General features: G+C 34.7%; 1 protein-coding gene across 2 annotated transcripts in view; it reads left to right on the forward strand.

The window, feature by feature from the left end:
• Positions 1-14,372, forward strand: part of DESI2 (desumoylating isopeptidase 2) — a 65,720-nt gene that overhangs the window by 39,997 nt on the left and 11,351 nt on the right. Inside the window, exons 2-4 of one of the 2 annotated variants that reach the window (XM_036931419.2) lie at positions 6,347-6,419; positions 8,966-9,059; positions 10,529-10,670. In XM_036931419.2, coding sequence (XP_036787314.1) covers positions 6,347-6,419; positions 8,966-9,059; positions 10,529-10,670 — 309 coding nt within the window. The remainder of the gene's footprint in view (positions 1-6,346; positions 6,420-8,965; positions 9,060-10,528; positions 10,671-14,372) is intronic. The other variant, XM_036931437.2, reaches the window with a different exon arrangement.

The raw sequence follows: 14,372 nt of genomic DNA on the forward strand, positions 1-14,372 counted from the left end.
AAAGGTAAGGGATTAATCATTTATAAAGCCACTAAGGTTCAAAGGCAAAAGTAGTAAAGTTAGCTAGAACTACAATAATTGCATAAGGGATACATAAAATAAAAAGCTCTAAAAAGTGACATCAAAAACATAAAATGTTGGTGGAGGGAGTAAAATTGTAGGGTTTTGAAATGTGTTCAAATTTAAGTTGCTGTCAATAATGAAAGGTGAAAGGCGAAAAATGCTTTTCCTCTGCAATTAGGAACAAGACAAGGATCCCATTATCCCCACTTATATTCAACATAGTGTTGGAAGTCCTGACCACAAGATTGAGGCCAGAAAAAGAAAAGGCAGCCAGATTGGAAAGGAAAAAGCAAAACTGTCACTATTTGCAGATGATATGATAACTGTATGTAGAAAGCTAAAGACTTATTAAAAAATGTTAGAACTAATCAGTTAACTCAGTAAAGAACTATCAGAAGATAAATGAAGTAAACAACCCCATTTAATCACATCCAAAATAATAAAATATCTAGGAATAAATTTAATAGAAGAGGTAAAAGATCTATCTATACACTGAAAAATGTAAGACACTGATGAAAGAAATTGAAGAAGACACAATTAAATGGAAAGATATACTATGTTCATGGATTGGAATAATTAATATTTTTAAAATGCCCAAATGACCCAAAGCAATCTACAGATTCATTCAGTTACAACCCCTATCAAAATTTCAATGACAATTTTCACAGAAATAGAACAAATAAACCTTAAGTTTGTTAGGAACCACAAAAGATCCTGAATAGGCAAAGCAATCTTGAGAATGAAGAACAAAACTAGAGGCATCAAACCCCCTGATGTTAAACTATACTACAAAGTCATAATAACCAACACAGTATGGTATTGGCATAAAAACAGACACATTGCTCAATGGAATAGAATAGAGAAGCAGAAATAAACCCACACGTATATGGTCAATTTACAACAAAGGACCCATGAATATACAGTGGGGAAAAGACAATTCTCTTCAATAAATGGAGTTGGAAATACCTAGACAGCTACATGTGAAAGAATGAAACTGGACTACTATCTTATACCATATATAAAAATCAACTGGAAATGGATTAAAGACATGAATGTAAGATATGAAAGCATAAAACTAGAAGAAAGTATAAGTGGTGAGCTTCCTTGACATTGGTTTCAGCAGTGTCTTTTTAATCTGCTAATTAAAGCAGTGGAAATAAGCAGAAATTAACAAATGTGATTACATCAAACTGTAAAGCTTCTCTACAGCAAAAGAAACCATCAACAAAACGAAAAGGCAACCTACCAAATAGGAGAAGATACTTGCAAATGATATATCCAATAAAAGGCTAATTTCCAAAAATAGAGAACTCATACAACTTGGTAACAAAAAGACAATCCCTAAAAACATGGGCAGATGATCTGAATAGACATTTTTTCCAAAGAAGATATGGGGTGGCCCTCAGGCATATGAAAAGATATTCAACATCACTAATCATTAGGGAAATGCAAATCAGAACCACAATAAAGATACTGCCTCACAACTATCAGAATGGCTGTTTTCAAAAAGATAACCAATAAGTCGTGGTGAGGATGTGGAGAAAAGGGAACCCTTGCATAGTGTTGAAGGGAATGTAAATTGGTGACACCACTATGGAAAACAGAATGGAAATTCTTCGTAAAATTAAAAATAGAGCTTCCGTATGAGCCAGCAATTCCACTGCTAAGTATCTATCCAAAGAAAATAAAAACATTAATTTGAAAAGATATATGCACCCTTATGTCCATTGCAGCAGCATTTGCAATATCCAAGAGATGGATATGGAAACAATGTGTCCATTGATTGGATGAATGGATAAAGGAGATGTAGGAGATAGATAATGGAATACTACTAGACACAAAAAAAGAATGAACAATCTTGCCATCTGCGACAACATGGATGGACTTTATGGGTATTATGCTAAGTGAAATAAGTCAGAGAAAGACAGATAGATGATTTCAGTTACATGTGGAACCTAAAAAAAAAAAAAAAAAACCCACACTCAAAAAAGATTGGAGATTGCCAGATTGGGGTGTTGAGGACAAAATGTTGAGAGGGATTAAGTACAAACTTACAGAGATAAAGTTAAGTCAGGAGGATGTAGTATACAGAATGGGGCCTACAGTCAGTAACATTGTATTAACCTTGTAAGATGACAAATAGAGACTAGATTTTTTTTATTAAAGTATCAATATACATCACAGTGGTTCAACAGTCCTTGTAATCAGCTTATATTGTGATTGCGAATTACTGTGCACTTTTCTCCCCCTCACCCTCCTACCCCCATCCCTTTGCCACCTTCTCCCTCCCCCCTTGGTAACCACTAGTCACTTCTTAGTGTCTATGAGTCTAATCCTATTTTTTTCCTTCTGTTTTTGTTTTTTATATTCCACAAATAAGTGAAATCATATGCCTTTCTCCACCTGGCTTATTTCACTGAGCATAATACCCTCTAGATCCATCCATGTTTACAAATAGCAATATTTATTTTTATGGCTGAATAATACTCCATTGTGTATATGTACCACATCTTCTTTATCCACTCATCTATTGATGGACACTTAGGTTGCTTCCATATCTTGGCTATTGGAAGTAGTGCAACAGTAAACATAGAGGTGCATATATCTTTTTGAATCAGGAATTTTGTTTTCTTTGGGTAAATTCCTAGGAGTGGAATTACTAGGTCAAATGGTATTGCTATTTTTAGTTTTCTGAGGAACCTCCATACTTCTTTTTCCACAGTGGATGCACCAATTTGCATCCCCATCAACAGTGTAGGAGGGTTCCTATTTCTCCACATTCTCTCCAGCATTTGTTGTTTCTTGTCTTTTGGATGGTGGCTCTTCTAACTGGTGTGAGGTGATACCTCCTTGTAGTTTTAATTTGCATTTCTATGATGATAAGTGATGTGGAGATCTTTTCATGTGCCTGTTGGCCATTCATATTTCTTCTTTGGAGAAGTGTCTCTTCAGGTCCTCCACCCATTTTTTAATTGGGTTATTTTGTTTTTTGGGTGTTGAGGCATATGAGTTTTTATTTTAGATGTTAACCCCTTATGAGATGAGTCATTTATGAATACATTCTCCCATACTATAGGATGCCTTTTTGTTTTGCTGATGGTGTCCTTTGCTGTACAGAGCTTTTTAGTTTGATGTAGTCTCGCTTGTTCTTTTGTATTTTGTTTCCTTTGCCTAGGATGGTGTGTCCAAGAAAAGTTGCTCATGCTTATATTCAAGAGATTTTTGCCTATGTTTTCTTCTAAGAGTTTTATGGTTTCATGGCTTCAGGCCTTTGATCCATTTCAAGTTTACTTTTGTGTATGGAATTAGACAGTATTCCAGTTTCATTCTCTTGAATGTAGCTGTCCAGTTTTGCCAACACCAGTTGTTGAAGAGGCTGTCTTTTCCCCATTGATATTCATGGCTCCTTTAACATATGTTAATTGACCACATATGCATGGGTTTATATCTGGGGTCTTTATTCTGTTCCATTGATCTATGAGGTCTGTTCTTGTGCCAGTACCAAATTGTTTTGATTACTGTAGCTTTAAAGTAGAGCTTGAAGTCAGAGAGTGTAATGCTCCCAGCTTTGCTCTTCTTTCTCAGAATTGCTTTGGCTATTCAGGGTCTTTCGTGGTTCCATATGTATTTTAGAACTATTTGTTCTAGTTCATTGAAGAATGCTGTTGGTACTTTGGTAGGGATTGCATTGAATCTGTAAATTGCTCTGGGCAGGATGGCCATTTTGACAATATTAATTCTTTCTATCCATGAGCACAGGATGTATTTCCATTTATTGGTGTCTTCTTTAATTTCTCTCTCGAGTACGTTATAGCTTTCAGAGTATAGGGCTTTCACTTCCTTGGTTAAGTTTATTCCTAGGTATTTTATTCTTTAGGATGCAATTGTCAATGGAGTTGTTTCCCTGATTTCTCTTTCTGCTAGTCCATCGTTAGTATATAGGAATGCAATAGATTTCTGTATTAGTTTTGCATCCTTCAATTTTGCTGAATTCGGTTATTCTAGTAGTTTTTTGGTGGAGTATTCAGGGTTTTCTATGTATAATATCATATCATCTGCAAATAAAGTTTAACTTCTTCCTTACCAATTTGGATGCCTTTATCTCTTTGTGTTGTCTGATTGCCATGGCTAGGACCTCCGTGGTTACTAGATTTAGTGTGTGACCTCTTTACAGTGTACACAAATATCAAGTCACAGTGTTATACACCTGGAACATACATAATACTGTATGTCAGTTATACCCTAATAAATAAATAAATACATTTTTAAGTGAAAGTAACCCTTTATACTGCTCCAGTCCTGCTATTATATACTCCCCTCCCTCAAACTATTAACAGTTTAATCTGTATGCTTCAAACTTTTGTTGTAGTTGATGGAATTTTATTCTTCCATATTTGGCATGTAAACATACAGGCATATTTATTTGTTTATCTTACCAAAATGTGGTCATGTTACAGATAATGTATTATGGTTGGTGTTTTTACTTTATGTGTCTTAAGTATCTTTTTATGTCTATGTGGATTGAATTATCTCTTTTTAGTAGCTATAATGATAATTCATAATACTGATTTACCATAATTTAACTATTTCCCTACTGATACTTAGATTGTTTCCAGTTATTCAGTATCATAGACAACTGCATTTAATGTCCTGAAACATGTCTTTGCATGTGTTCAAAAGTGTTTTTACAGATGGCAAGAAGTGAAATGATTAATGAACTGTCATTGATTCACATTTCTGCAGTGTTTTCCTCACATCCTATCAACACCAAGTATTAGCAGTATTTTTTTAAATTTGCCAGTCTGATGGATAAAAAGGGAATGGTAGATACTCCATCCAAAATCAAATTGGTTCAGATAAAAAGGTGTCCCTCACTTCCCTAACCACCCATCCAAATTCAGGCCATCCAAAATCAGGAACTAAATAGAATCAGGTAGAGAAGGAGATCCATTCTCATACTAATCTTTGATATATGTGTTACAGTTTTTTCTCCCTGTGTTTTACACAGTAAAAAGTTGTAAATGTCTATGTTGGATGTCTGTTGTTTTCCTCTATAAATTTTAGGTTTTACTTTACTTAGGTTAGCTTTTTTCATCTAAGATTTTTAAAATTTATTCCACTATATGATAATTTTTAGACACATTAGAATTTTTAGGTATGTGGAATGTGTTTTTATGCATATTAATTTTGTCAATACATTTTAAATGATTTATCCTTTATCATTAATTTTAAACACTACCTTTAATAGGTTAGATTTATATATATATATATATATATATATATATATGTATATATGCACATACACCCAATTCTTCTACATATATATAAATACACACACACACACACACACACACACAAGGATCTGTTCCTGCAAGAAACAGTACCATTTTGTTTTAATGAATATTTTGATCTCTATATGAGAAAATCCCTTGTTTTCCAAATATATTTCTTGGATTTCATTGCTTAATTTTGCTTCCAGGTACACTTTGTGGGGGCGAATCCTAATCCATTTATATTTCATCCAGCAACATATGAGAATGTGCATTTTCCTTGGTCTGGGAGAAACTGGCTAAGAGTCTGGAGCCAGGTTTAAGACTTGACTAAATATAGAAACATAGAAAAATTGAAGACAAATAAATCTGTCCTCTAACCTGAGAGAAATCACATAGGTTGTAGCACTGTTAAGTGTTACCTAAATGTTTCATGAGCTAATAACTCATGTACCTTCTTCTCAGTATAACTCCCTCTTGTCCACCTGTAATATTTCCATAGTCATCCCTATAATCTCATATCACATTACCTACGTGCTTCCTCTGCCCTCTTCCTGGCATTTCTTCCCACTCCCTTCCACCCTACCCCACCACCCCACATTTTCTATCTGGGGACATCTCATTTGTTCCTTAAAACCCAGTTCAGCTATTATCTTTTTCTGGGAAGTTTTTCTTCATACCAATAGTAAGAAAATTGCCCTAACTTTTGTGCCTCATGTTATTTATTCCTATATTGTCATTATCAAACTTTGAGCTGAATCAGGACATATGGGTCATATATATGTCTAGATAGGAAAACAGACATTGTATATCACTTTTAAAAAAAAGACTAACAGGAGGGCTTTTATATCAACACAGAGATAGGACCAAGTGGGTAGTTATCATGGGAGTTTCTGAGCTGTAAGGAAAAAAAAGAAATGGGATTCGAATATTCAGAAGGATTTGGGAGTAGTAGCTTCCTATAAGGCAGAAGTGTAAATGAACAGGCATTCTGAATCTTTTTTTTTTTTTAGTACTGGATGAATGAATACACCTCATCCATTGGAATTGGAGTTTTTCATTCAGGAATTGAAGTATATGGCAGAGGTACGTGCACACACAGTCTAAAATATACTTTATACTTTCTGAAATGTTTTTCCTTTAAAGAAGTAGCAAAATCATAACAACAACTCTTTCTTTTTTTTTTTTTAAACCACTTCTCTACATTATTGCAGAAAGTAGAAAATTTCCCCATATTTGTTTATACTGTATTTTGGAAAAATGCCAGAAGTTGAATGCTTTTGGAGAGAAAGTACTCAAAGTACACAAGTATCCATTCATTTAGTTATCTTATATTGTGAATGCTACTTCTTAAAAAGTATTTTCCTTTTGAGATTGCTAAACCATGACAACTCTGCTCTAATAAACATTGGAGTTCCTAAGAAACCATGCACTTTGAAAACTAGTATGAGAACAGTTATTTGGATTGATAGAGAATTGATGCTAGAGAGTATCAAACTTGAAATACCAATTTCCTGAGGGAATTTCAGTAACAAATTTACTTTTGTAAACGTGCAATGTACAGTTATAAAGTTTAAAAACATCACTGAGCAAACCCTGCCCTTGATTACTTCTAGCTTTTGTGCTCAAGAATGATGGCCTTTGTCTTTACTCAGCCCTTTTTATTCTTTATTACCCTTTTTATGATAAACATGACAGGAGCCACTCAAACCAAGTGACTGTTTTCAACAGCTTTTTCCTTTCTTCTAATTCCCACTTTCGGGGTAGAATAATTTACTCCTGATCAAGTTGTAAGCAGCAATGATCTGCATAAATCAGATCATGTTGCCAATTTCATCAGGGTTGTGTAACAGTTTGAATAAAAAACTCACCCTATAGCAGAAACACCTTCACTTGTTCAGCTAGGCAGTCTTTGTGACTTCTTAGAATATGTTACTGCAGTTTACACAGTTATCCGGAAGACAGCATAGCAGCTATAGCTAATTCAAAGAAAAGGCTCATTTACTTAAATGTGTCAGTATGGTGTTTTTACTGTCCCTTTTTTATATTCCACATAAGCTGCTTCTAGAAGTACTGTAGCATATTAAATGTTGGCTGTAAAGATCTGCTGTTTGAGCTCCATTTTACTTGAAAGGCTGCATCTGCCAAATTATCCCAAAAAACAATGAGGCTTTCGGTGAAAGTTTCAGTGGTTGTAGTATTGCTGTGGATGGAATCAAGGGTTTGCTCCCTTACTTGGTTGGGCTCTTGCCAAAATTGTGAGTGTTTTTTCTTTTTAACTGAATTGGCATGGTGTGTTAGTTTTTCAAGTGCCGTCAGGTTTTGAACCATATCACCATGCTGCTGTGAGGTAGGTAAGGGCGTGTGGCATTTTCTCCATTTTTCAGATGAAGAAAGCAAAACCCAAACCTGCTGAAAGTCACACTGCTAATAATTAGCAGAAGTAAGACTTGAACCCAACTGTTCTTAATAATAGCCCATTGCTCTTTTAACTGCCTAATTATAGCTCCCCTTCATAAAATAATTTAGGATTACTTAGAAACATGGTTCAAGACATAGACATGTAAGCTTAGCAAAGCTAGGGCCATACATATTCCTAAAAGTGACAGTGCTTCTTGAAAATAGGTGAATGATTGCTCTGTAACTTTCCTTACTTAATATAATTGAGAAACTTAAAAATCCAAACATAATCTTTCCATCTCCAGCCTGGTTATCCACAATGTTTTATAAAACTCTTATCATAAAAAAAATTTTAATGTATATTTCAAAACTGAGTGCTAAACACTTTGTTTCTTACCTATATCATTGCCTTTTTCCTGAAAGGTCTGAATCAAAAGTAAACTTAGTACTTGCCTTGTTCTTTCCCAGACCTATTAAGATTATATTTAATAAATTTTATACTCTAGGATTAACTTAAACATTTGTTTGGAATTCTTGCAGTGCACTAAGTATCTCGTGTCAGAATTATAGCCAGAAATTTTAGTTCCTTCTTCATTTGAAACAACCAGAGAGTTTGTATCTGATGAGCCTAGATATACATTCATTGTAACACATGTAGTTCCCTCCTAGCTAAAAAAGACTTGTTGTGGAGAGTGTGTGTCTTTGACTGAATTGTAAGGCTATGGCAGCTTATTTTTTCTTGAATGAGGGAATTAGATTCAGTTTTTCATACTTGTAAATGTTTCACTCTTATTCAAAAATAAACCAACAGTCTTCAACCCAAGAACGGTAAAAACTCATTGTTACTGGACAGTTTTTCCAGCAAAGTACAATTTTGAAATTTCTTACTTTAATTTAGAAAGTAGCAAAACACTGAACTAACCACCTACTTAGTTTAACACAATAGGTTGAGAAACCGTAGTCACTTTTTGAGTTGGTCACTCTTTTACCAATATAAGCAAAATCAGCATAGAAGTCAGGATCACCTTTGAGTGTCATTCATGATTAGTTTCAGATCTTCTGCATTAGCTCTTCTGTACAAGTAATAGTTGAATGAGGTGTTTGTGAAAGCATTAATAAACCGAAAAATATTTAGATGGTATTATTATCCTCATTATTTATTAAAGCTAATTCAGCATTCTGGTTAAATTTTATGTGATAAATACTAAAAATCATGAGTTTTCTCTTTTCAGAATTTGCTTATGGTGGCCATCCTTATCCCTTTTCTGGAATATTTGAAATTTCCCCAGGAAATGCTTCTGAACTAGGAGAAACATTTAAATTTAAGTAAGTAGGGAGGACAATTTTTATTACACTGCCTTAGGTGCCAAAGCTTGTTTTCAGTCATACAGAATTCATTCTGTAGATTAAAATTTAGAAAGTTAAAATGTTTCTTTAATGTTGTTTTAGTTGTTGACACTTTATTTTAAAATCATATCTATCTAAACTGTTGTGTGAAGATGGGAACTGGCCAAATAAAGTGCCTGAAATAACCAAGTCTATTGCTTTACTCAGAATCCATGTAAGTTATTCTACTTTAAAAATGTTTTTACTTTGGTATAACTCAGATCCTATTTTAGAAAATATGTTCATATCTAATGATTGCTTCCCTTCAATCTCCTATTTGGGGAGCAATGGAAGAAAGTTTTATGACCTACCTAACACTATGAAAAATCTCTTCATTTTTGCAAAGAAAGGGACGCTTGCTAAATTTGAAATAACTATATAGTTGATTGCCTGGGAAGCTGTTGTCAAGGTTACATGTATTACGTGTGTTGATAGACCTAAAATGTGTATGTGAGAGTAATCTGGAACTTTATGAGTAGGAAATCTGACTGCTGGTAATCAAATTTCCATTTCTTAATTAAGGTTTGTATTTCAAGTGATATTTAGAACCTTAGTTTCAAGGAGAAACTTAAGGAAACTTCTGGGCCTGTGATAGCTCACTTGCAAGTGAGAAAGAGTGAAATGAGGTTATAACATTAAAATTCAGTGAAGGGCTACACAATTTTATCACTGCTAAGTTCATGGTTCTCTTAGCCTATCACTGATTTCAAACATTTACCCACAGGAGTGCTGTAATATCATCCTGAATCTATTCCTTGGGTCTCCCTTTTCACAAAACTACTAGATAAACGGGTTTTCTAAGTATTTTCAGCTTTCTTGGATGCCTAACTTATATTTGATTAAAAGTCTGCTTTCTATTGAATAATGTCTATTTGTATATCCAGGTTAGTAGTTTGGGGATAGGGGTTTATTGACTTTGCGGCTGGGGTAGAGGGGGTTACAGTTGACAATGCTTTAAAGAAATCTAATCCTTAGTATCTCACTGCAACAAATAGCATATAACTTAGACCATTATTGCTAAGTGAGCATGTGGCCAACAATTAGATGGCAAGTGTAACTAAGTAGGAATATTTGCGGCATAGGTCTGGTCCTTTAATGATGTAGCTACTTATATAATAGTTGTAAAATAACTGTGATATTTCATTTTTAATATAATGACATCGTTTCATAAAGAAAATTACTTCTTTTGCATTTGTATTATTCAGATGTAGTATACTACTTCTGAAGCACTTATTGCAGAAAAGTAGAAATTAAAATAACTTTTAGTCTTACGACATAAACCCTGCTTTGTTATTTTGTTACCTCAGTCATAATATTCCTGGAAATAAGCAAGTCTTTAAACATGCTTTTTATAAATACCTAAAACTCACACAGCTGTGTTTTTGTTTTGTTTCTTTTTGTTCTTTAAGAGAAGCTGTTGTTTTAGGGAGCACTGACTTCCTAGAAGATGATATAGAAAAAATTGTAGAAGAGCTGGGAAAAGAATACAAAGGGAATGCCTATCATTTGATGCATAAAAACTGCAATCACTTTTCTTCAGCTTTATCAGAGGTAATTTAAATTTTATCCTAAAAATTCTTCAACTAAATAACATTTACAAGTATACTCACTGTTCTTCTGTATTTGGTTCATTTTTTTCTGAGTCTTCGTGTTATACAAGTATGGTATTATATTTCTTTCCTTTGCATGAATGACCTTCTGAAAGTTGGTGACTTTCAAGTCTGTGCAGGTTTAAATTTTAAGTCTATTCCCAACTTGGCAGTGGGTAGAGAGTGAGTACAAATAAATGTCTTTTTTTATTCTTATTAATTTTATTACAACCTGAAATTTTCACTTTAAAGAGATTAATGCCTCAGCAACTTCTGCTTCTTAGCCACTAAGATTCCTCTTTTCCTAAATTTTAATTGCCCAACTTGAGGTTTTTTCCTGGCTCTTACTTATTACTAAGTAATTCATTTCCCCTGTCTTGAAATTTTATCCTGCCAGTTTATCACACAGTCACTTAACTCACCTTTGCAATTCTTGAATCCAAGGCAGAAGACTAAAACTAGATCAAAATTGCAGGACCTTAAAAAAGAAAATGGAGGGAAGAAATTAAAAGACCTAAACTAAGGCCTAGGGAATTAAATAGCACTGGAAGCAGCATCCCAGCTTTCTGACTTTTTGCAGCTGGTCACAGGAGCAGCCTCAGTAGTACTACAGAAGTTGGGAAGAAAGGGAAGGAGAAAATGAGCTACATTTCAGCAACCCTCTCTGCACACGCCGAGCAACCTGGTTCTGTGCCTTCCCTCGTGGCCTCCACAGCACAGCTTACCGGCTGGACTGCCACACAATGTTGTTGTGTTTCTCAGTGTGTTTTGAGGATCAGCAGCATCATGTAAGATTTTGTGAGATGTGCATAATTTCTGCCCCGCCACAGATGTACTGAATCAGAACCCTCATTTTAATGTGATCCCCCAGATGATTTTTATGAACATAGTTGTTGGAGAAGCACTGCCAGTTTTGTGAATCATGGATACCAAGAGGTAACCATAGAGAAAACGCTGGTTTTCAGAGACCAGGGACTGTGGTGCAGAGCTGCCTTGACCCCAGATCACAGTTGTAGGGAATGCATTCAGAGATGCACAGAATGTTAAAATTGGCAGATACTGTCTGGCCTCTAAACCACTTCCCTACAGTGAGGAAAACAGGCCCCACTAGAGAAATGACTTGGAGAACTCAGATTAGGTCCCTGACTACTTAGTCTGGTGCTGTTTGTACTGTATTATTACTTACTCTGATATTGATTCATTCTCTCTGCCAAAGCTTTTTTGAGCCTTTGTAACATCACCTGTACCCTTTCTAACCCTGAAACCATGTTACAGTTGAGTGCTCAAAGAGCAATTCTGAGTATTATTGGAGTACCTTTTTAGATAACAGTTTTCATGCTTTCCCTGGTATAAGTGCTGAATTTAGTTAGAGACTGACACTCAAGTGTTAGATGACTTAGCCAAGGCCACCAGCTTATCAGTGACAGAGCTGAGACTAGAATTCTGGATAGTGAGGGATATAGGAGCTATTTTAATCAACTCCATGTAATCACGGCAAACTCATTTAATTGGTCACACACTCTAATAACATTAAGAAACCTCATATGCCTTTACATCCTTGACAACATATTTTGGAGATGTGTGTCACATAACCAGTTACAGACAGACAAAATCATAGCTAATTATAACTGATTGCTGATACATGCACTCCATTGTTCAACACTGTTCCAAAAATTCTGAGAATTATCATTATTTAACATCATAGTTATCAATTTGGATGTTTCCTCTACAATAAGGATTAGCAAACCACTATAATCTGTGTGAAACACCAGCCCACCAACACTTTTTTGTATGGGCTGTAAGCTAATCGTGGCTTTTACATTTTTTAATTATTGAAGAAAGTTAAAAGAAGTTTATATAGTGACATGTAAATTATATGAAATTCAAATTTTGATATCCATAAAATTTGATTGGAACATAGCCATGCCCTGCTTGTTACCTATCATCTTGACTGCAGTGACAAAATTCAGCATTCATTTGTGATAAAAAACTCTCAACAAAGTGGGCATAGGGGGAATGTACCTCAACACAATAAAGCCCATATGTGACAAGCCCACAGCTAACATCTACTCAACAGTGAAATGCTGAGAGCTTTTCCTCTAGAATCAGGTACATTATAAGGTTGCCCACTCTCACCACTTTATTCAACCTAGTATTCAAAGTCCTATACAGAGAAATTAGGCAAGAAAAAAGAAATAAAAGGTATACAAATTGGAAGGCAAGAAGTAAAAATTGTATTTGCAGATGACATTATATAGAGAGAACCATAAGGACTCCACCAAAAAAAATGTTAGAACAAATGCATTAATTCGGTAAAGATGCTGTAGGATCAATGTACAAAACTCTGTTGCATTTTTATATACTAACAATGAGCAATCAGAGAAATTTAAGAAAACAGTCCCATTTACAATTGCATTTAAAAGAATAAAATACCTGGGAATGAATTTAACCAAGTAGGTGAAAGACCTGTACACTGAAAACCATAAGACTTTGATGAAATAAATTGAAGAAGACACAAATAAATGGATTAACTCAAAATGGATTAAAGACCTGAAAGAGACCATAAAACTCCAGGAGAAAACATAGGCAATAAACTTCTTGACACCCGTGTTGGTCATGATTTTGGATCTATTAAGAACCAAGGTGACAAAAGCAAAAAATAAACAATTGGGACTGTGTCAGACTAAAAGGCTTCTGTACAGCAAAGGAAACCATCAACAAAATGAAAAAGTAGCCAGCTGAATGGGAAAAAATATTTTCAAACCATATATTCAATAAGGGGTTAATATCCAAAATACATAAAGAACTCATGCAGCTCAGTAAACAAAAAACAATCCCATTTAAAAATGGGTAGAGGATCTAAATAAACATTTTTCCAAAGAAGAAACACAGATGCCAACAGACACACGAAAATGACTAATCATCAGGTAGATGAAAATCAAAACTATAATGAGATGTCACCCTATACCTGTCAGAATGATCACAGAAAAATAACAAGTGGTGGTAAGGATGTGGAGAGAGAATAGGGAACCCTTGTGCACTCTGTGTGGGAATGTGAATTCATGCAGCCATTGTGGAAAACAGTATGGAGGTTCCTTAAAAAATTAAAAATAGAACTAGCACATAAGCCAGCAATTCCATTACTGGGTATCTATCCAGAGGAAACAAAACACTGACTCAAAAAGATATCCACACTCCTGTGTTCATTGTAGCATAATTTACAGTAGTCAGACATGGGAAAACATAACCACCCATCAGTGGATGAATGGATAAAGATGTGGTATGTGTGTTTATACAATGGACTACTACTCAGCCATATAAAAGAATGGACTCTTAACCATTTGTGACAACATGGTTGGATCTTGAGGACATTATGCGCAGTGAAATAGGTCAGAGACAAATACTACATCATCTCACTGATTAATGAAAAAAAAAAAAACCCCAGACTCAGATACAGAGAACAAATCGGTGGTTGCCAAAGGGAAGGGGAATTGGGAGTGGGTGAAATGAGCAAAGAGGGTCGAAAGACACAAACTTCAGTTATGAAATAAGTCTTGAGGTGTAATGTACAGCATGGTGAGTATAGTTGGTAATATTGCAATGCATATTTGAAAATTACTAAAGCAAATCTTAAAAGCTCTCATCACAGGAAAAAAAAGCTTTC

Source organism: Manis pentadactyla, chromosome 9 (assembly GCF_030020395.1).
Source record: "Manis pentadactyla isolate mManPen7 chromosome 9, mManPen7.hap1, whole genome shotgun sequence".
NCBI lineage: Eukaryota > Metazoa > Chordata > Mammalia > Pholidota > Manidae > Manis > Manis pentadactyla.